Source organism: Hylobates moloch, unplaced genomic scaffold (assembly GCF_009828535.3).
Source record: "Hylobates moloch isolate HMO894 unplaced genomic scaffold, HMol_V3 SCAFFOLD_5, whole genome shotgun sequence".
Lineage (NCBI taxonomy): Eukaryota > Metazoa > Chordata > Mammalia > Primates > Hylobatidae > Hylobates > Hylobates moloch.
In genome coordinates this window covers 89275484-89297352 of record NW_026652280.1, presented here as the reverse complement: position 1 = coordinate 89297352, position 21869 = coordinate 89275484, and the positions used below count along the sequence as shown (strand labels likewise).

The window sequence follows — 21869 nt, the reverse complement described above, 5'->3', positions numbered from 1 at the left end:
AAATAAATAAATAAACAAACAAATAAATTTGAGTACCGAATGACAGACTCCCCAACAGAGAAGAGAACCAACTCCACATCTTCTGGATTAATGTCCCATGTCCTCTAATGCCTTCCTGGCCTGTGTTTTCCAACTGAAATGCCTTTTCCTTACCCCAAGCAGCTCCTCCTCCTCCTTCAAGGACCAGCTGAAATGCGGACGCTGCCTTTCCTTCCCCTCTGGGAGCAGAACTGCACAGCGCTCTCCTGTTCTGAACCCCTTGGATAAGCCCCCGGTTGTATTTCTCACACTTGAATCATCAAGTGAGCTTTGCTCTGTTGTTATCTAATAGTGTGGAACAGCAATTCGGAGCGAAGGAGTACATAGGGCATGACCAAAGGAAAACTCTCAACTCATAGGAAATGACTAGCCAGAGACATTTAACCTCCAACTGATGTGTGAGAACACAGGGAACAGTTCTCTGGCTGTGGAAGAGGATCTCAAAAGCACTAAACTACATCCAGCCCTCCTCTGCAATGACACTAGACTAGTTAGTTTTCTCCACTTACATTTAGCCTTTCTTGATTTTTGAAAAATAGGAAGTCACTGAGGCTGCAAACACACCAGCAAGTAGGACTGAAATGAATCAATTAAATGTCATGTACTAACCTTTTATTTCACTCTGACTTTCTTCTCTTTTTCTTTCCAGTTCTTTCCGGTCATAATTTAACCTTCTCAGGCACATAATTCCACACTGGAAACTGTTTCTATTTGGAAGAAAAGAGAGATGATTTAGAGATGATAACAGTGAAAAATCTTAGCCAATTAGTAAGAACTATCTCCATTAAGTTACCTGTGAAAACTGTCGACCATTTTCAGCTGCCCTCGAAGGTCTTTCTTGGTCAAGTGGTCCAGCATCCTGGCGTCTACAAGGCACTCCATGAAGTAGCTGCGGTACTGGGGGAGGCCCAGGCTGGGGAGCCACTCGTTGCCAATCCACTCGTGGTTCATGTCCCCATAGGCGAGTGTCTGCTTTTCATAAATGGAAAAGGTCAGTTATGGAGGAAGTCTCAAAAGTAGTTTATATCATTTTTAAATTGAATTTTTAATCTATTACCTATATTCTCAAAGGCTAAACTAATGATAATTTTATAATTGCAAAATAATTTGATCTCTTCTTCTCACCTTTTAAATTTGTTAGTAAAATTTTTATACAACAGGAATCGTAACATTAAAAATACATGATTCGTTGTGATAAATTTAACTTTTAAATCAAACTACAAAAAAAACTGTAACTGGCTACAAATTTCCTCTCTGAAATAGTTTTTAATATAATAACGTGACAAAGATTGATCACGACTCATGAACAAGTTTGAAGGCTCAATTCAACACTGCTCACTGAAATTATCTCTGGTTGGTTTACATTTTAACACTTTGTTTTCAAAACATAAAATCATTAAAAATATTTTAGAGAAAGATAAACAAATGTACAAAGGACTAAAGGGGAAAAGGCAAATCACAATTATATTGAAAATAAAACTTTTCTCATACAATGATGAAAAACAAAAAAAAAAAATTAAAAACAGAAAACTAAATAAAACTTTAACAATTGACCTGAACTTGATATACACACCACCAAAAAGAAATAGAAACCCCAAAAATTGAAAAAAACGACCCAAAAAGAAACAAAACCACACAAAAAGAAACAGAAACCCACAAAAAAAACAGAAACTCACCAAAAAGAAACAGAAACCTACCCAAAAAGAAACAGAAGATAGAACACTCCACCCAACAACAGAAGATAGAACACTCCACCCAACAACAGAAGACAGAACACGCCACCCAACAACAAAATACACAACAATCCACCCAACAACAGAATATAGAACAATCCACCCAACAGAATACAGAACATGCCGCACAACAACAGAAGATAGAACACGCCACCCAAAAACAGAATATAGAACATGCTATCCAACAACAGAAGATAGAACACGCCACCCAAGAACAGAATATACAACAATCCACCCAACAACAGAATATAGAACAATCCACCCAACAGAATATAGCACACGCCACCCAACAACAGAAGATAGAACATGCCACCCAACAACAGAATATAGAACAATCCACCCAACAACAGAATATAGAACAATCCACCCAACAACAGAATACAGAACACACCACCCAACAACAGAATATAGAACACTCTACCCAACAACAGAATATAGAACATGCCACCCAACAACAGAATATATATTCTTTTAATGTCTGTATAGTGTATTCTTGAAGACAGACAAATCTCAACATACTTAAAGACACTGAAATCAAGGTACATTCTCTTGATTTCAACAGAAATTAGAAATCAATAATAAAAAGCTATCTAGAACCCCCTATTAAATATTTAAAAATTAGCATACTTCTAAATAATTCACATCAAGAAATTACAAGGGGAAATTGCTCCCTCTGTCGCCCAGGCTGGAGTGCAGTGGCGCGATCTCGGATCACAGCAACCTCGCCTCCAGGGTTCAAGTCATTCTCCAGCCTCAGCCTCCCAAGTATCTGGGATTACAAGCACAAGCCACCACACCCAACTAATTTTTGTATTTTTAGTGGAGACGGGGTTTCACCATGTTGGGCAGACTGGTCTCAAACTCCTGACCTCAAGTGATCCACCACCCATCTCGGCCTCCCAAACTGCTAGGATTACAGGCGTGAGCCACTGCGCCCCACCAGAAAATATTTTCAATTTAAAGAAAATTTTTTTTTAAATTCAAAAATTTTGGGAAACAATTAAAACAATACCTTGAGAGCAAAAATCATGTCAAAGGATTATCAATGCAGAAAGACCTCGAAAATCAGTGATCCAAGAGTCTGCTTTTAAAAACTTAAACTAGCCTGGTGCGGTGGCTCACACCTGTAATCCTAGCACTCTGGGAGGCCGAGGCAGGCAGATCACCTTTGGTCAGGAGTTGGACACCAGCCTCGCCAACATAGTGAAATCCCATCTCTACTAAAAACACAAAAATTAGCTGGGCATGGTGGCACATGCCTGCAGTCCCAGCTACTCGGGAGGCTGAGGCAGGAGAATGGCTTGAACCCAGGAGGTAGAGGTTGCAGTGAGCCTAGATCATGCCATTGCACTCCAGCCTGGGAGATAGAGCGAGACTGTGTCTCAAAATTAAAAAAAAATTAAAACTTAAAACTAGAAGAACAAATGAAATCCATGGCAAGCAGAAGGAACAAGGTAAAAAAGCAGAAATCAATGAAACAGAAAACAGAAAAATAACAGCAAATATACCAGTGAAATGAAGATCTAGTACTTCATAAGTATCAATCAAATTAACAAACTCTAGCCGGACTGGATAAGACGAAACAGAAGACATAAATCACCACTATCAAGAATGAAAGAGGGGACCAGCCTGGCCAAAATGGCAAAACCTCTACTAAAAATACAAAAATTAGCCAGGCATGGTGGCACACGCCTGTAATCCCAGCTACTTGGGAGGCTGAGGCATGAAAATTGCTTGAACCGGGAGGCGGAGGTTGCAATGAGCCGAGACTGAGCCACTGCACTCCAGCCTGGGCAACAGAGCGAGACCCCATCTCAAAAAAAAAAAAAAAAAAAAGAGTAAAAGCTGGCAGCCAGGCATGGTGGCACATGTCGGTAACTTCAGCTACTCAGGAGGCTGAAGCAGAAGGATGGCTTGAGTCTAGGTGTCTGAGACCAGCCTGGGTAACACAGCAAGACCTTGTCTCAAAAAAAAAAAAACCAAAATGACAACAAAGAGGGGACATCAATACAGATTCAATAGACATTGAGAAAATAAGGGAATACTGTGAACAATTTTAAGCAACTTAGATGAAATGGACAAATTTCTTAAAAGATAAACTACCAAAGCTTCTCAGAAACAGGTAATACGTATCTCTATTAGAACCTAAAGTTGTAATCATAAATCTTCTAACATACAAAAAAGAAAATCTCTACCCAAGATAGCTTCACTGGTGAATTCTACCAAACATTTATCAACATAAATAAATAAATAAATAACCACGATTCTACAAGAAGTGTTCCAAAAAAGTTTGAAACACCATATCTCATTCTATGAGGCCAGCATCATCCTGAGAGCAAAACCAAAGATGTAACAAAACTATAGATCAATAGCCCTCAGGCAGATCCAAAAATATGTAACAAAATATTGCCAAGTCAACAACATATTAAAACAATAGATATCATGACAAGTATGGCTTATTATTCTAGAAACATAAGTTGATTCAACATTTGAAAAGAAAAATCAATGAAACTCACCATATGAAGAGATTGAAAAAAACCACATCATCTCAAAAGATGCAGAAAAAGCATTTGACAAGATTTGTCATCATTTATGGAACTCCAAGCATTCTGGAAATGTAAGAAAAGTGCCTCAACTGGATAAAAGGCATCTACAAAAACCCTACAGTGAACATCATACTTAATGTAAAAGACTGCTCAGCTGGGCATGGCGGCTCATGCCTATAATCCCAGCACTTTGGGAGGCAGAGGTGGGCGGGTCACTTGAGGTCAGGAGTTTGACAACAGCCTGGGCAACATGGTGAGACCCTGTCTCTTGGGAAAAAAAAAAAAAAAAAGACTGAATGTGTTTCTCCTAAGATAAGGAACAAACTAAGGATGTCCACTCTCACCACTTTCACTCTACACTGTACTGGAAATCCCAGCCACTGTAAGAGGTCAAGAAAGAGAAATAAAAAGCACATAAATTGCAAAAGAAATAAAATTGTCTTTATTTGAAGATGACAAAATTATCAATGTAGAAAAGGAATCTACAAAATAGCTACCAGAATAAGTGGGTTTAAGCAAAGTTTCAGGATACAAGGCCAATTTATAAAAATGAACTATATTTCTAAATACTAGCAATGAACTGAAAATTGAAATCTAAAAAGTACCATTTACAGTGGTATCAAAACCGGTAAAATCCTCAGGGATAAATCTAACAGAATGCATGCAAAATGTGTACAATGAAAAAGAACTAACACATTATATACACACACGTATCAAAGGAAGGTACCAGTGGTACCTGAAGTCTCCAGCTGAGGAAGACTAAGTTATGGTCACAGGTCATAGTTACATTATGGGATCTTTGTAGTGACTCTCAACTAACACCATGTTGGTCTTGAAACTATGGCTTCCAGTATCATTTGTTATTTGGTCCAAGCTAGAAACAATAACTCAAATTCTAACAAAGAATGTTTAAATTCTACTAGAAAAAAATGCTTCACTGCTTTCTCTAAAGAGAAAGTGAGAAATATGCCAAACATTTTTGGGTAATCATCAAGATATCTAACAGTATCACCATGCTTGATTCACTCTTCTAAACCTTACCCTTACAGGCCTGATATTTATTTATTTGAGACAGGGTCTCGCTCTGTCACCCAGGCTGGAGTGCAGTGGCATGATATCGGCTCACTGTAACCTCCCCTTTCGGGGCTCAAGCGATTTTCCAGCCTAAGCCTCCCAAACAGCTGGGACTACAGTCTCAAGCCACAAATACCTGGCTAATTTTTATATTTTTTGTAGAGACAGGGTTTCCCCATGTTGCCCAGGCTGGTCTTGCCCTCCTGGGCTGAAAGTGATCCACCTGCCTCGGCCTCCCAAAGTGCTGGGATTACAGGCATGAGCCACTGCACCTGGCCTAGGCCTGATACGTGTAGCATGGATATCTGGTATTATTTTCTTGCTTGCTGATTATGTATTCTTAAATGGGGAAATTAAACAAAGGAATTGTCTAAATAGAAAACTGCATGGAAGCAGAACCCTACTTATTTCCATTTCCTCATTATATGCTCTGCTGAGACTCCTGAAGTGGCCTATAACATAAACTCGCAGAAAGATCAGGCTCCATCCCAGCGAGACCCACCTCTTCTCCTGGGCTGCCTTAGCAGCCTTCTGGAAAAAAATATACCAGGTGATCTCAGTCCAGAGAACATCTGAACTAGAAGAGACACCCACTGCACAGTGTTTATTCCCATCACTGAAACAGTCACAAGTACAACCCAGTTTTATGAACTCCATAAAATGGGAGCTCCATGATCGGGGGACCACGGGCGTCCTGCTCACAGACGCTCCGCGCAGCCAGCACTCTTACTATTTGTTAAATGACGTATAAATGGTTTTGACCACGCCTTGATGTTTTCCTCCCCTGAGTGTCTAGGGGCAGCTCAAAGTTCTCCCTGGTTTAAGAACTGGCCACAGTGCACTGCCCTTGGCAGCAGGTGGCAGTCCCATCTGGAAGCAAGAAGGAGGAAGGAGGGAAAGTGATGGGAGCTTCCACTAGGCTGCATGTCGGCTAGTTCTGGAGCCATCACCACAGCTCAGTCTTGTTTATATCTCCACTGCAAAGAGCAAGGTTAAGCTTACTTTACAGTTCATGTCCCTGACTCAGGCAATCTCATACTGAATTACTAACCAAGTTCTGCTACCTGGTTGAAAATATACTGAAATTTAAGTAATTATGAAATGTACCCTGTATAATTCATTTATGGTCATGATTGGTCCTATAAAGGGATATCTAACAAGTTAAACAATGAGGTTATTTATCTGGAGGAGAGGCACAGAATGCTTAAATCAAGAGAGAAAAAAGCCCACAGAATCACATTATAGCTATTCTATTTTGTTAAAAAATAAAAATAAAAAAAGGTGGGGGGACAGTCTAATGGGCTAGATTTTAGGAGTACCAAGAGAAGGAAACACCTGCTTCAACCATCACCTCATAATCAGGAAAATTAGAATTTTAAATCCTTTTGATTCTTTTCAGATATATAATGATTATTCTGAAGCCCTCAGATACAGTCCATTCAGGAAAGCCTCTAGAACTGCCTGTCCATGCCTCATGGCTGCAATGTGCCACTGAGACATACACCCGGACCACAGAAGGCTGGTGGCATCGCACGACATTTCAGCAAGCTGTCTGAACATACAGAATGCAAAACAGTTGGGATAGAGCTTTTGGTGAGTTAAAGAATTGAGAAGCTGAAAATTCAAATATACAGTACTCGAGAAGAGGCTTAATTCCTTAGGATTCCATTAGTAAGAAAATCTTTAAGTGGACATAGTATTAGGATAGTATTTAGTAAAAAATCAACATAAAGACACAGGAAAAGTCACTGTGCCAATTTTTGTGTTTGGAAATTTATTAGAACACAATTTCCCTATCAGTGTATCTTGTAATAACGTTACCCTACCAGGAAATTACGTACATAATCTCAGAAGCTGCCTAAGCCACAAGACTTTGTATACAAGATCATATGTTAAACAAAGCAATCTACATTAATTAAAAATAACTGCCATGGCATCATATGAGAAATGTTCAAAATTGTCCATGAGACGTACTCTTTGATCCTATGCTTTGCTTGACCAGTGCTTTCAAATCATTAACGATCCTGTACTCCGAATAAACTAAGATGCTATAAACATCAAAAAGAGTAGATTACACAAGTTTTCACACTCCAATTGCTTTTTGCTGCTGTACATGTAGTGAAGAATATATTAGAGAAAGACTCCAACCTGAGCCCAGCTTCCCTCCTCATCTTCCTGGGGTTACGTGGTTAGGAATGCAAAAGAACATAACTGTTAGTATTGGTGAGCTCGGTAATGCAGGCAACGCAACTCTGCAGGGAAGATGCAGCTTCACTGAGGGAAAAAGTTCAGACTATCAAAGCATCATGCAAAACTCATGCAAAACCAACAATTTCAACTTCTCATGCAAGGAGCAGACTCTCTCCATGCCAAGCACATCCATGGAAGGAGAAAGGGCCACACAGTCACACGGAGGCTCAACTGAGATCTCTCCAAAAGAAGAGCTAGATTAAAGCTATTCTAAAGACAGAGTCTACCAACTTGAAGTTCCTGGAAAAAATCTAAAATAAAATACAAATTCTACTTACACATTCAACTAATAACTAAAGGAAATACTTATTTGGAACGACTGAATGGAAAATAACATTTTTGTTTTCAACAAAAAGGCAAAGAACCCAGACGGTCTTAAGTGGAAAACGCGCCGGGAGGAGTGCAGGCTGTGGGGTGTGACTAACCGTTTGTGGCGTGGCTGCGAGCGTTTCCATCTCTTCGTGTGTTAACCAGACATTTCCTGTGGTCTAAGGTGACCCCAGTGCACCAACCACATCCAGGGCAAGGGAAGCAGTGACAAAGAGGAGAGGGGCAGACGCATAAGCCACAGGCACAGAGAAGGGGCCGAGGAGGCAAAGTTCGCTCTTCTTTCAGTTCAGATGCCCGTACAGAATAACCATTCCCTGTTAACACTGGGTGGTCACCACCACCAGGAGAAGAGCACACGATGCCCAGAGCTTTAGATGCCATGCTTACCCGAGGTATGTGAAATATCAAGAGAAGAAAACACGTTGTATACTTCTGGAAACTTTGAGTAATTCTCAAGTAACTATTGATTCAATATATTTAAAGCAGATTAACAACAAAGAATCCAGCATGAAACTCTTGCTTTGGCTATTGGAGGGCTTTTGGCCGCAGATGCTCCACGACGGCCTGAAAGGCTGAAGGCAGGCCGCAGGGCAGAGAGGGTCACGGATGTGCTAGGCAGTGTCGATGCCTCTGTGCAGCCATCAGAACCAGACACAAGACAGACAGTGGCCTGTGTATCTACTTGAGGGAGATTTTTTCCTTGCACTTTGACATGGTATGAAGAGTCTGCCTTATGTAAGGTATCTCCATCATTACTGAAGACAGTGGATAAACATGGGAGAAACCACACAGCACCTTCATTTTCAGCAAGGCCACTGTCATGTGAAACAACCAGGGAAGAGCTCAGACACTGCTCCCGAGGCAGGCTGTGGGAAAGGAGCTCTTGGAGCAACAGGGGAGGACAAAGCTTATTGTTCATCACCGTAATTTGTTCATTAAGAAGAAAAAAATAAATAAAACAAATAAAACCCCTCAAAACTTCTTTTGTAAGGTAACTGGGAGCCCTGAATCCAGCGCTGACGTGCTCCTTTGGAGAAATGTGTGAGGCCCTTCATCGCAACAAGAATTTGTTCTCTCCTCAGGAGACTAAAAGCAGAGACTGGGAATCCAGCCAGTGTAGAAAGTCTGAACTTTATAAATCTGGAGTTGGCCTGCCCTTATCTCCCAATAACCATGCTTGTTTTTATTAACATAGTTCTTTGTCACGTAGGATAACCCTTCTGAAGGACTTTCAGGGACTTCCCACATGGAGAGAAACTGTATAAGTACAGCTCATGTTGGATGAACATTTGCAGATTTGTGAACTGCTTGAAATCCTGAGCTCCCAGGGTCTTCAGCTCCCCAAATGGAAAACAACTACAGGCCAAATAAATCAAATACAGTAAAACACTGGTTACAAGGCAACCAGTGATCTCATCTTTATTTTCCCCTTTAGTTTTTATTTTAAAAAATGTCTACAAACTGGAATGATGGGGAAGGGAGGATTAGAATTCTTTAGGGACCTTTTCCAGGCATGGCTGTGCATGCCTGTAGTCACAGCTACTTGGGAGTCTGAGGCAGGAGGATCACTTGAGCCCAGGAGTTCCAGACCAGCCTAGGCAACACAGTGAGACCCATCTCTACAAAAAATACAAAAATTCCTTAGGGATCAGTTTTGATGGTGGGATAACAAGTATCTCTTACTAGTATGTCAGCTATATTTCAATGGATGCTTCTGGCTGGGCATGGTGGCTCACACCTGTAATTTCAGCACTCAGGGACACGAGGCAGGAGGACTACTGGAGGCCAGGAGTTCCAGACCAGCCTGGTCAACATAGCAAGACCCTGTCTCTAAAAAGTTTTTAGAAATTAGCTGGGTGTGGTGGTGCACACCTGTAGTCCCAACTACTTGGGAAGCTGAGGTGGGAAGATCGCTTGAGCCCAAGAGGTTGAGGCTGCAGTGAGCTATGATTGAGCCACTGCACTCCAGCCTCGGTGACAGAGTAAGACCTTGCCTCTAAAAAATAAAAAACTTAAATAAATAAATGAACAAATGGGTGCTTCTAAGAAGCCTGGAAGAGCCAGTCCTCTGAACTAGACACAAAAATTTTACTCCTTAAGATGCTACTTACACATGGAATGATACGGAGGAATTCACAGACGTAACATTAAGTGAAAGAAGCCAGACACAAGAGAGTGAATACTACATGATCTTGTTTATACACATGAAGAACGAAACAAACGGAGCAGTCTATGGCATCAGGAGCCAGGTGCTCACCCCTAGGGAAGGGGCAGTGCCTCAGAAGGAGCAGCAGGCCTTCAGAGCCCTGGTCAGATCCCATTTCTCAATGTAGGTGTGGACCACACAGGGGATGCTGACTTACAAATTCATTCAACTGTTCACTCATATGTGCATTTCTCTATATGTATATTATATTCCAGTAACATTTTAAAATACACTATAACTGGCTTAGCAAATACCTTTATATATAGCACAAATGTTAATTACTCAGTTTGAATCATGAAAATTGAAAAATGAAATTCAAAACATTTAATTATAAAATGTGTCCTTAAAATATTAAGGTTTTCTTTCAAGAGGCCCTTAGACTGATTCAATTTTGATAAACTCAGCTGGGCGTGGTGGCTCACGCCTGTAATCCCAGCACACTGGAAGGCTGAGGTGGGAGGACTGCTTGAGCCCAGGAGTGCAAGACCAGCCTGGGCAACACAGCGAGACCCCCATCTCTACCAATTTTTTTTGGTAGTTTCATATTTCATATTTTCATATTTAAATTTGTAATCGCTTTTCTATGTTTAAAAAAGCTCATATTTTTATAGTATGATGCCATTCTAGCCAATCTTTCATAAAAGCATTTAATAAAGTTTCTTTTGACCATCCAATTCCCCAAAATTAATAGTTCTAATGTGTGTGATACTAAAATTTTGAATTAGAACTATACTCCATATGCTGTTAAGGAACTGGAGAAGCAATGTCAGCAGGGCAGGGATACCTTCAGAGAGGCATTCCCTGTTTCCAAAGAATGCAGGGGTTGTCTCTGAACGTACCGTTCTAGATGTGGGCGGGGCGGACGGGCTGGTCAGTGACATGATCTCCTGGATGGCCAGCCTCAGCTTCAGCCTGTGCAGGGGGTTGCTGATGCCGATCTCACGCTGGATCTCTGTGTCGGACAGGGCCGACATGATGGCCCCGCTTTTCACGTTTGCTCGGCAGGCAGCCACATACCACGCTGGCATCCCAACCCAGAGCTGGAGGCGGAAAGCGGAAGGCAGCACAGTGAGGTACAGTCTACAAGGTAGAACAGGAAGTTCACATACTGTAACTCATGCAACTGCATGTTAAATGAAGGATGTACCTCTAGCCAGACCACAACCGTTGGACCATCCCATTGGGCAAAAGGTAAACCTTGTCTCCGGGCTTCCTCCAGCAATTCATGCCTATAAAGGAGAAGATATTGAAAATTAAAGAATCAGCCAGGCACGGTAGCTCACACCTGTAATCCCAGCTCTTTGGGAGGCTGAGGCAGGAGGACCACTTGAGCCCAGGAGTTCAAGACCAGCCTAGACAACACAGCGAGACTCCAACTCTACAAAAAATTTTAAAGATTAGCGAGGTGTAGTGGCACACCCCTGTAGTCCCAGCTACTCGGGAGGCTGAGGCAGGAAGACTGCTTGAGGCCAGTAGTTCAAGAGCAGCCTGGGCAATATAATGACATGCATCTCTACAAAAATTAAAAAAAAAAAAAAAAAAAAGCCAGGCATGGTGACGCATGCCTGTAGTCTCAGCTACTTGGGAGGCTGAGGTGGAAGGATTGCCTGAGCCCAGGAGGTCAGGGCTACAGTAAGCCATGACTGTGCCACTGCACTCCAGCCTAGGCAACAGAGTGAGACCCTATGTCTAAAAAAAAAAATTAAAACCAGCAAAAACAAAATCAAGGAACCACTATTATACACATATATAAAATAAGTTAACAAAGTGTTCTGAGCATTTGCAAAAGTCTAGCAGTATACAGTCTGCCCTCTGTATCTGCGGCTTCCACATCCACACATTCAACTAACTGCAGATCAAAAATATTCAGTGGGAAAAAACAACAACAAAAAATACAGTACAACAGCTGTTTACATAGCATTTATATTCCATTGGGTATTGTAAAGAACCTAGAGATGATTCAAAGTCTACGGGAGATTATGCCTACGTTACATGGAAATACCATGGCATTTTATACAGGAGACTTAAGCTTCCATGGATTTTGGTATTCAGGAGGGGTCCTGGAACCAATCCCCCACAGACTCTGAGAGACGACTATAAATTCTCATCATTTTCCTTTCATCTTCTACAGCTTTAACAGTATCAACACCATCCATTTCACACGAGTTCTGTGCATACTACAAAGAATGCCTGAGTGAGAAAATACTGAATGACTCCCTCTGACTCTCTACAGAATCCTCATCTCCTTACAGAATCAAACAAGTTAACATAATGTTGTCTAACATAGGTATCTGAGAAATAACACTATAAGCTTGGTGAATCTCATCTTATTTCTCAAGTGTTTACCTACAAGGCTTTCAAAGAGGCTAATTGTTTAAAAAAAATAAAAAGCCTCAGAGAGAAGGTGTCATTGTAATGGAGAGGACACATACATTTGGTTTGCAAGTACAGATATCCCCAAGTCATTCAAACATCCCTAGGCTGCTTTTAGTCCATTTTTTCTATAATAATTTCATAAGACATACACCATAGAATCTCTTATTTCTAAAAATTTGATATTGGCTCTTCAATACATTTTAATAGCAGCAGACTTTTCTTAGGAGTATGAAGTGGTATTGCAAGACGCGAAATGAAGGGGCTGGGAGGAAGGACGCGCCGCATGGCGCCAATCACCAGGTGGTGGCTGAAACCCTGCCTTCTGTTCCCTTGGGACAAATGCCCTTCAAAGACAGCCAGTAGAGCTTCCTTCACACACTGGTGGGTCTAGGAAGTAGTACAGGTAATTCCTGCCACATCAATCCCAGAAAAAGCTCTGAACGCTAACAATCTGGTTAACTGCTAAGGCCTTGAGTGTCCGTGGCCTGGCCAAGGAGCAGGGAGGATCTGACTGCTGCCAAGTCTGGAGGGTTCCCAACTTATGCTCAGCCTTGGCACTCTGCCAGAGACTTTGTTTTTTAACATGTAATAGATACTCACTGTAAATAAAAATAATCGTCAAAAAATAATTCTTTACTTCTATTACTTGGAGACTGGTGTACACTGTCCTAGACTTCACCAGTACCCTCTTCCTGGCAATGATCACTAGCTTTTATAAAAAGTCTTTTCCAGAATGGAGACGCTTCTGGGTCCAGAGGCAACAGTGGAAACAGTGTTAAGACAGTGGAGGTAGACGGATGTGTGTAAGAGTCACAGGAAGTTAGGGAGAAGGCAGAGGAGACCCCATCCGGGTGGCGGGCCCAGGCCTCGGTGTGTGTCCTGGCTCCCCTCCCCTATCAGATCAGTCCATGATCTGTAAGACCAAACATGGGACCACACCCCTGGGCTGGCACTCCAGGTGGGAACATCAGAGTCCCTGTTTTCTCTGGGGGGACTGTTCCAGTCATGGGAAGAAGGCCCCTGTGTTGAGGGGATGCAGAGTCCAGAACTTGGAGATGGCTGAGGCCACTCCACCCTGGCCCTCTGGGCTGTTCATTTACATGAACAACTACATTCCTCCTTTATTGCTTGATCTCAGACTTGGCTCTTTCACTTGCTACTGAGAATGCTATAATGCAGAAAGGTCATATAATTTGTGAATAATGTTGTACATTTTATAATTAAGACATAGCATAATGGTAAAGCTGTCTTTCATAATGAGAAGCTTGTGTGAGTTTTTGCTGATCAAACAGTATGTAAGGGATGGGAGGAAGTGCTTTCTCTCAACTACCCAAACTAAATATATTGCCTTGCTTTCATAAGACTGAAGCTTTTCAATCCTCTGGCACCCTGCATAGAGTGAACAAGACTTGCTTTCACAAGTACAGTTGCCACCTGGGTGACAGAACAGGACCCTCTCCGAAACCCATAAAAAAACACCACCACCACAAGTACAGTTCTGTGACCCAGGCATAGCCCCTCCCACGCTCCATGGCCATGGCACACTGGCAGAGTCCTGAGGAAAGATGTAGGGTCGCCCTAATGAGAAATGGATGGAGTCAGCATTTCTCATGCAAAACTAAAAAGATCCTTGGGCCAGGTGTGGTGGCTTACGCCTGTAATCCCAACATTTTGAGAGGCAGAGGCGGGAAGATCACTTGAGGCCAGGAGTTCAAGACCAGCCTGGTCAACATAGTGAGACCTCTATCTCTACTAAAAATAAAGGTCAAGGCTGCAGTGAGTGGTGAACGCGCCACTGCACTTCTGCCTGGCCAACGGTGCAAGGACCTTCTTTTATTTTGCAAGGGCAAAAATAAAAAAATAAAAAGATCCTCTCAGGAAGCTCAGCATACAGCCTGTGGCTGGTGACTGCCCACATTCAGCCCAGCAAATCTCCTAAGTCTGCTTACCCTGAGAAAGCACTACGAAGACAAAAAGGAGAACATAAAAAGGGAACACTTTAAAAGCAAGGTTACTTCAAGAGACGGTGTTTCAATAACCCTGGGGAATTCTGAAAGTGCTGTGGAAGCACTATGCACTATCAAAGCTGACGAATGGCTCTAGGACAGCCAGCCCCGACTTGCAGGTTCATTACTACGTATCCCAGGCACCAAAAGCGCCCACCATGCTGTGTCTTACAAAACTTGAAATCAGCTTGCCACCAAACTCACCAGATTCCTTAAGTTCTCTGTAAGTGAAAGCATCTGGCTGTGTAAATTTTGCAGTTAAAAGCACACCTTTGAGTTAAATCAGAGGTTAATAAGAAGAAAATAATTCTGAGAAATATATGTTCATTCTTAAGAATGGCATAAATATTAAACTGTATTCACACAATACTTTTTCTGGAAAATGCACTTTTTTTCACATTTATATGTAGACACTTTAGGCCAGGCGTGGTGGCTCACGCCTGTAATCCCAACACTTTGGGAGGCCAAGGTGGACAGATCACTTGAGGTCAGGAATTCAAAACCAGCCTGGCCAACATGGTGAAACCCCATCTCTACTAAAAATTCAAAAAAATTAGCTGGGCATGGTGGCACACGCTTGTAATTCCAGCTGCTGGGAGGCTGAGGCAGGAGAATCACTTGAATCCAGGAGGCGGAAGTTGCAGTGAGCCAGGATCGCACCATTGCACTCCAGCCTGGGCGATGGAGTGAGGGACTTCGTCTCAATCAATCAATCAATCAATCAATCAAAGCACTTTTTCTAAAATCAATTTTATCTCAGTTTAAGTGAAAAAAATGAAACTGCCCTCTATAGTCAGACAAATAATCTTTGTACTTGGAAATTTTCCCCACTAAGGAGCTGGTACATTTCAGAACTTCCACATGGATCCCAAGCACAACATAAACGACAGAGAAGTTTTATTTCACTTCCTCATACTTACTATAATAAAAACAGTAACATAAGCAAAATCTAAGGAATGAAATTTTCCTAGCATGTTTCCAGGAGGCAGAGAGTTTAGTTCTAACATTAAGTTTCACAGGGCCAAATGGCAATTACCCAAGTTATTTTAAAACATTCTTGGCTGGGCACGGTGGCTCATGCCTGTAATCCCAGCACTTTGGGAGGCCGAGGCGGGCGGATCACGAGGTCAGGAGATCGAGACCATCCTGGCTAACACGGTGAAACCCCGTGTCTACTAAAAATACAAAAAATTAGCCGGGTGTGGTGGCAGGCGCCTATAAGTCCCAGCTACTCGGGAGGCTGAGGCAGGAGAATGGCGTGAACCCAGGAGGCAGAGCTTGCAGTGAGCCAAGATTGCGCCACTGCACTCCAGCGTGGGTGACAGAGCGAGACTCCGTCTCAAAAAAAAAAATTTCTTACACAGTTCAAGCATAGCAATGTTCAAATCAGATTTTGCTGTTACATGGTTTCTATAAATTTCCATGTACAGGGAACCAAAAAACTGAGTATTCCTATGGTACTGTTAACATAAGAGCATTTTACCTAAAATATAATCAATAAAGCATTTATAAAGGCTTTGAAAAGAAAACTAAAATGAGATAGATTTCACAACAGAAAAAATCAGCTGGCAACTCTAGGGGCTAAAGGCAAAGGGGCCTCTAGGGGAGAGGGTCCCCATAGGCTCTGGTGCGTCTTTGGGCCCCAATTTCCAGATGAGCGTTGGTTTCTCAGGGCACTTAAAAGTGGCCAGATGATTTTTCCCACAGTCAGAGTCATCACACAGCCCATCAAGTTTCACCCTGTAAGCCTGGCGTTACCATCCTCCACATTTCTCAAGCTCAGCCCTTACCCCATAGACTATACAAACTGCCTATTTTATTGCAGAAGTGGGTTTAGTTTTGTTTTTCATTTGTTAGCTCACTTGGGCATTGTCTCAGCCTATCTAGCTCATCTACAGTCAGCCAACACACAACTCATCCCGCATCCCAGAAGGCCCAGGGACAGAAACCCGATTCCTCCACACCCTCACCCCGGGGCATCACACTGCCTGTGCTCCTTTGTTGAAAGCCATCCCAAATATTACAGCTTATTGTCAGAAGCAGACTTAGTTTAGAATTAAAACTTAATAAACAGGCTATAAAATTGGGAGTCTATTTGAGATAAAACTACAAAATCTACAGAAGAGAAAAAAATGCAACATGACGAATGTTTCAGACAGATCACTAGTATGAAGAGCAAATCCTGAACGTTGGCAAGCAACAGTCGCTGTACTGGCCACAGTTACAACTTGTTTATTACTTGCTGGTACTATTTAAAGAACTTTATGCATATTATCCCATTTAATTCTCATAAAAGCCATACAAGGTATGTACTACTAGGATCCCCACTTTACAGAGGAGAAAACTGAAGCACAGAGATGCTAGGTCACTTCCTCAACATCACAAAGTGAACTCTGCAGGCGCCAGGGCCGACTCCAGTGCTCAGGCAGCTGAGTCCAACTCTCACCCACCCTATCTCCTGGTTGAACAACTTTCCAAGATGATAGGGATACCAGTGTGAGTTTCTTCGAAATTTCACAAACACTAAATCTTCCAGAAAGTACCGCTTAATTAAGGCTGTAGGTAAAGCTTTCAGAATATAGTGCATATATACATAGCTAGCTATTATAATTAAAAAACACTAGTTAGAGCTTAGGCACAACTGAAAACCATTCGATGAGATGAAGAAATAATACAAAGCTTACTTTTTTTGAAGTTTACGATTTTTTTCAGCCTGTCCCCCCAATTTGCTAAGTCCCAAGGCATCCTGAGATGAGTTATCCGTCTCGGAAACACCAGCTGTGAGGAAGCACAACAGCCCAGAAGTAAAAATCAGCATGACAAAGTTCTATGTTTTCATAAATAGGCGGATGAATATTTGCAGGTTCATAGTGAAATCATTTCTTAAGGTTAAGTTTCTGACTAGATAACCAAATGCGCAAGACAGAAATGCTCAAGACAGAAAATGTGTTGTACCTGAGTGGCAAGTGGGCATAAACCGCTGCTCTCTAGCTCCCATGCCTTCATATAAACTGCTGCTCTCTAGCTCCCAAGCCTTCACAGCTGCTGCTCCCTGGAGAGCACACGGCTCCCGGAGCACCGCGTGGCAACTGCTGGCACTGAAGGCAGTGCCTTCCTCCCCGACCCCTGGGTGCTGAGAAGGGTGCGGAAAACCAACCAACCTTGTCCTAATGCTTCTTTGCCAGTTTGTCCAGGTCGGCCCTTTTCTTTCTTGCCAAACAAGCGGCCAATGGAGGACTTAATGCCTTTCTTCTTTGGGGCTTTGTGGAGCGAGTCCTGGCTACTGTTGCTACTGCTGGGGTTGCTCACGGGACCGTCCTGGGAGCCTGTGGAGCTTCGAGGAAAGAAAACGGATCTTTACCACGTGCCCTTGTAGGATACTTCACGTATTAACAGTCGCAAACTTCCCTACAAGCACTTCCAGTCTCTTTCACACACATCTTCCTCACCAAGCGCATCATGCATGATAAAGGCAGGCTCCTGGCAAGGCCAGCACGGAGACTCATTCTGGGCAGCTGAGACTCTCTCTGACATGGAGCTCCCCTCCCCTCCAGGGGAGGCCCTGACTCCACGCCATCAGGTGCTAAAGCCCAATGGTCTGCCTGCTTCCCCTCCAGCAGCTCCCACAACCGCCCTGAGCATTACTCTGCTCAGCTGAGAATCGTGGCAATGTTAACTGCCTGAGGAGTTACTGCAAAAATTAATATACATGTCTCCCCTGCATATTGCCTGGCACAGAACCGAAATCCAATGGAGTTTAAAAAAAGAGGGGCCGGGCGCGGTGGCTCACGCCTGTAATCCCAGCATTTTGGGAGGCCGAGGCAGGCGGATCCTGAGCTCAGGAGTTCGAGACCAGCCTGGCCAGCATGGTGAAACCCCATCTTTACTAAAAATACAAAAATTAGCCGGGCATAGTGGCGTGCACCTGTAGTCCCAGCTACTTGGGAGGTGAAGGTTGTGGTAAGCCAAGATCATGCCACTGCACTCCAGCCTGGGCACCAGAGCGAGACTCTATATCAAAAAGAAAAAAAAAGATAGCATAGATAGTAGACTAGTAACAAAATAGCTAATTGGTTTCCTGAGAGGGGACACTCAGTAAATTGGTAATTACAACTTGGTACTCTCCACAGCTTACAAAAGGCGCAAGAAAGGCACGAGTTGTCCTAGAGAGCGGTTCCAATCCCAAGCCTGTCATCTGCTTGCCAAACTCTCCATCAAGAATAGAAAGTAGTCAATTTGTAGACTCTGAAGACATGAAGTTTTTCCAAAACTTGCTGATATCATTTAACTCCTTTCTTTCCAAACTAAGCTTGCCCAAACAGATATGCATCTTCTGCTGGATTTCACTATAGCCCAGAGCAGTGGTAGGCATTCTAAGTGTAACATGTAAATACACTCAACCGAATTAATGTGTAATTCTAGAAAATCACTGTTTTACTCAAGAAAAGATTCGTCGATTTCTCAACACTGGAAACGAAAAGACAAGTGCGCTCTGCATGGGGCTGCTGCAGGCTCCTTACTTCCTTATGTCCCTGATGTCCTCATGGCTGACGGTGTGCAGCGCCCCTTTGTGCAGCCGGTCTAACCGAAGGGCTCTCGGGGAGGAAGGTGGGGAGGTTTCACACTTTATGGTTGTCTTGTCATCTCGTACCTCTTCTCTGGAAGGTGGCAACTGAGGGGTGAGAGAAGCACAGAGTTAGTTAACAGCAGTGAAAAACTCGGGCCTTAAATTACAGCCATAAACTTCTTTGAAAATCGATTCACTGTGCTTTCTGCCAGCACAGAAAGTCTTGTTTCAGTCTGGCACCATTCTGAAGGGCCACACAGCACAGCACCACAGAGCCGTCAGACTCCTGGTCTGCCTCCCCACGAGCATGCGCTGGGGCCCAGCAGGACACAGGGATGCCTCTCATCCTCAGCCTCCTCCATGCAGCCCAAGGTTCTGCCCTCCCCGGAATCCTAGGCACATCATGAGGACAGTCTCTGAAGGGGCAGCAGAGATCTGAACAATGCCGATAAACCACATCGTTACAAACGTCAGACAGCATTAACTTGCACTAATGAAGAGCCAGCAACAAATATGTTTATCTCCTGATGTCCTTCAAAAGAAACACTAGAGAGGGCAGAAACCTCTTGGGCAAAATTGTCAAATACTTTTTTGTCTAAACAGGGTAAAAATAAACAAGGAACAGCCCATGACCCCCATACACGTGTATGGCTCATATTTCCCAAAAATGTTTGGACGGACACTATAAATTGAAGCACTTCTACGCAGTTTAAACATTTTTGTTCAATATGGCTTAAAAGAAAATACTTCTAGGCTTATCATTACAAGATGATCTTTGTCAGACTCCCTGGGTTTTTTTGTTTTTGCAGTGGAACATGAATATGCCCATGTGCTGAGGGAGCAGGATGGTGGTAACAACAGTGAACAGACTCACCCCTGCAGGGTCTAGGCAGATCCTGCTTATTATACATTTGTGTTTTCTGGTTTTGAGTGGGACTGGATTTCATAAAACATGTTCAGTAAGCATTACTATAAACAGCAAGACTTGAACAGTGAACTTTATTTTATTAAAAAAAAATTTTAAGAGCCAGGTTCTTGCTGCGATTCCCAGGCTGGACTGCGGTGGCTATTTGCAGGTGTGATCATGGTGCGCTGCAGCCTCAAACTCCTGTGCTCAACTGATTCTTCTGCCTCGGCCTCCAAAGTAGGTGGGACTACAAGCACGTACCACTGGGCTCAGTTTGAATTTCTGCTTCTTAAATGGGATTGTGTAAAGTGTATCAATCCTACTGTAGCCCCACTGTGGCTCAGGGAGGACCAAGTGCATTCAATGCAAAATGGAGCTGCGCTCACTTAGGACATAATCTCAACTAACAGTTAAAATGCAAATGAATCCTGCATCCTTTCCTAATTACCAGTTACAATCACAAAACAATGAAAGGCTTTCAAAGCTAGAAATTATCAACATGCAGCTTAAGTTTCAAAATTCAGTTTAAAACAATCATCTGTTTTAAAAAAACAAAACCAAAAACAGGGTACAGAGAAAGCTGACACGCAGCCGGCTATAAGCTGTTAACAGGGTCCGGGGAAAGCCCCGTGAGCCCGGCCAGCGCTGCCCTCTGCACCCCTCCACGTGCCACCCTCCGCACCCCTCCACACGCCAGCCTCCACACCCCTCCACACGCCGCCCTCCGCAGTCCTCCATATGCTGTAGTGCTGTCACGTGTCAGACTTCTGCCTCCATCCCAGCTCAGGCCTACTAGAAAGCAGGGAAGTCCTCTTGGTCTACACCAACACCACTGGCACAAAGGAGGAAGGCGACAGTCTCCTGTGGACCAGGTCTGGCACCAGGCGTGGCACTCTGCACGCACCCCTGGTTTAACCTCACAACCACCCGAGGACTAGGCTCCTCAAAGACACCAAGTAGCACGCTGAAGTTACCAGTGACCAACAGGGCCAGGTTATCATGTCTAAGTGTCAATCAACATGCTACTTCCTTCACTCAGAAAATCTTGCTATCAAAAAATAAAGAAAAAACGATCCAATAGAAGTCAGCTGAACTGAAGGCCGTGCTCTGTGTCTTGCTGCTGCTGGTGTAAGCTCCTTATCTCACCACAGACAGCCACAGGTCCAATGCCACTTTAAGTGGCACTGTTCTATCATTATCTTCACTTCTCAGGAGAGCAAACCGAGGTACAAACAGACCCCAGGTCACAAACTCATCAGCGATTGAACTAGGATCTGAACCCAAGCAGTTTCACTAAATCACCCAACAGAGCAGCTCACAGACAGCTGCTGACCAGGTCCCACGCTTTTGTCAGAGGATAGCTGCCTTTAGGTATCCGAAGAGCTGTCCGGTCACCGCACTATCAGGTGGGTTTCAGACAGGGGCACAGAATACAGACCAGAGCGTGAAAGTGATGAGGGAGAGATTTGGGGTCAACATAAAGAACAGCCACTGAGCAGATCTGCTCCTAATGTACTCTACTTCCTTCGAGAACAGGAAGGCCCAATCCACAGTTATCTCTAAAGAGAAGTGGCCTTGGGCCTCCTTCTGTAGGAGTGCTGCCAGGGAGGTCAGAGTATCTGAGACAAGTGAGGCTAGATGGTGAAGTGGTCAACTGTCAGGTTTTGAAATCAGACAAATCTGAACTCAAATCTGCACTGTGCACTGTGGGGCCTCTCTAAGCTTTAGTTTCCACATCTGTAAAATGGGGATAACAACAGTAACCTCACAGGGATGTGTATGGGGATTAAATACGGGTTGAGCATCCCAAACCCAAAAATCTGAAATTCAAAATG

General features: G+C 43.2%; 1 protein-coding gene across 1 annotated transcript in view; it reads right to left on the bottom strand.

Annotated features, from left to right (window-relative positions):
* The window catches only part of PPFIA1 (PTPRF interacting protein alpha 1), a 111628-nt gene that overhangs the window by 11143 nt on the left and 78616 nt on the right, over window positions 1-21869 (bottom strand). The window contains exons 19-27 of the mRNA XM_058439710.1: window positions 19081-19232; window positions 17722-17894; window positions 17245-17338; window positions 11326-11407; window positions 11018-11218; window positions 8068-8130; window positions 7541-7567; window positions 833-1008; window positions 649-746 (exon numbers count right to left, since the gene is read on the bottom strand). Coding sequence (XP_058295693.1) covers window positions 649-746; window positions 833-1008; window positions 7541-7567; window positions 8068-8130; window positions 11018-11218; window positions 11326-11407; window positions 17245-17338; window positions 17722-17894; window positions 19081-19232 — 1066 coding nt within the window. The remainder of the gene's footprint in view (window positions 1-648; window positions 747-832; window positions 1009-7540; window positions 7568-8067; window positions 8131-11017; window positions 11219-11325; window positions 11408-17244; window positions 17339-17721; window positions 17895-19080; window positions 19233-21869) is intronic.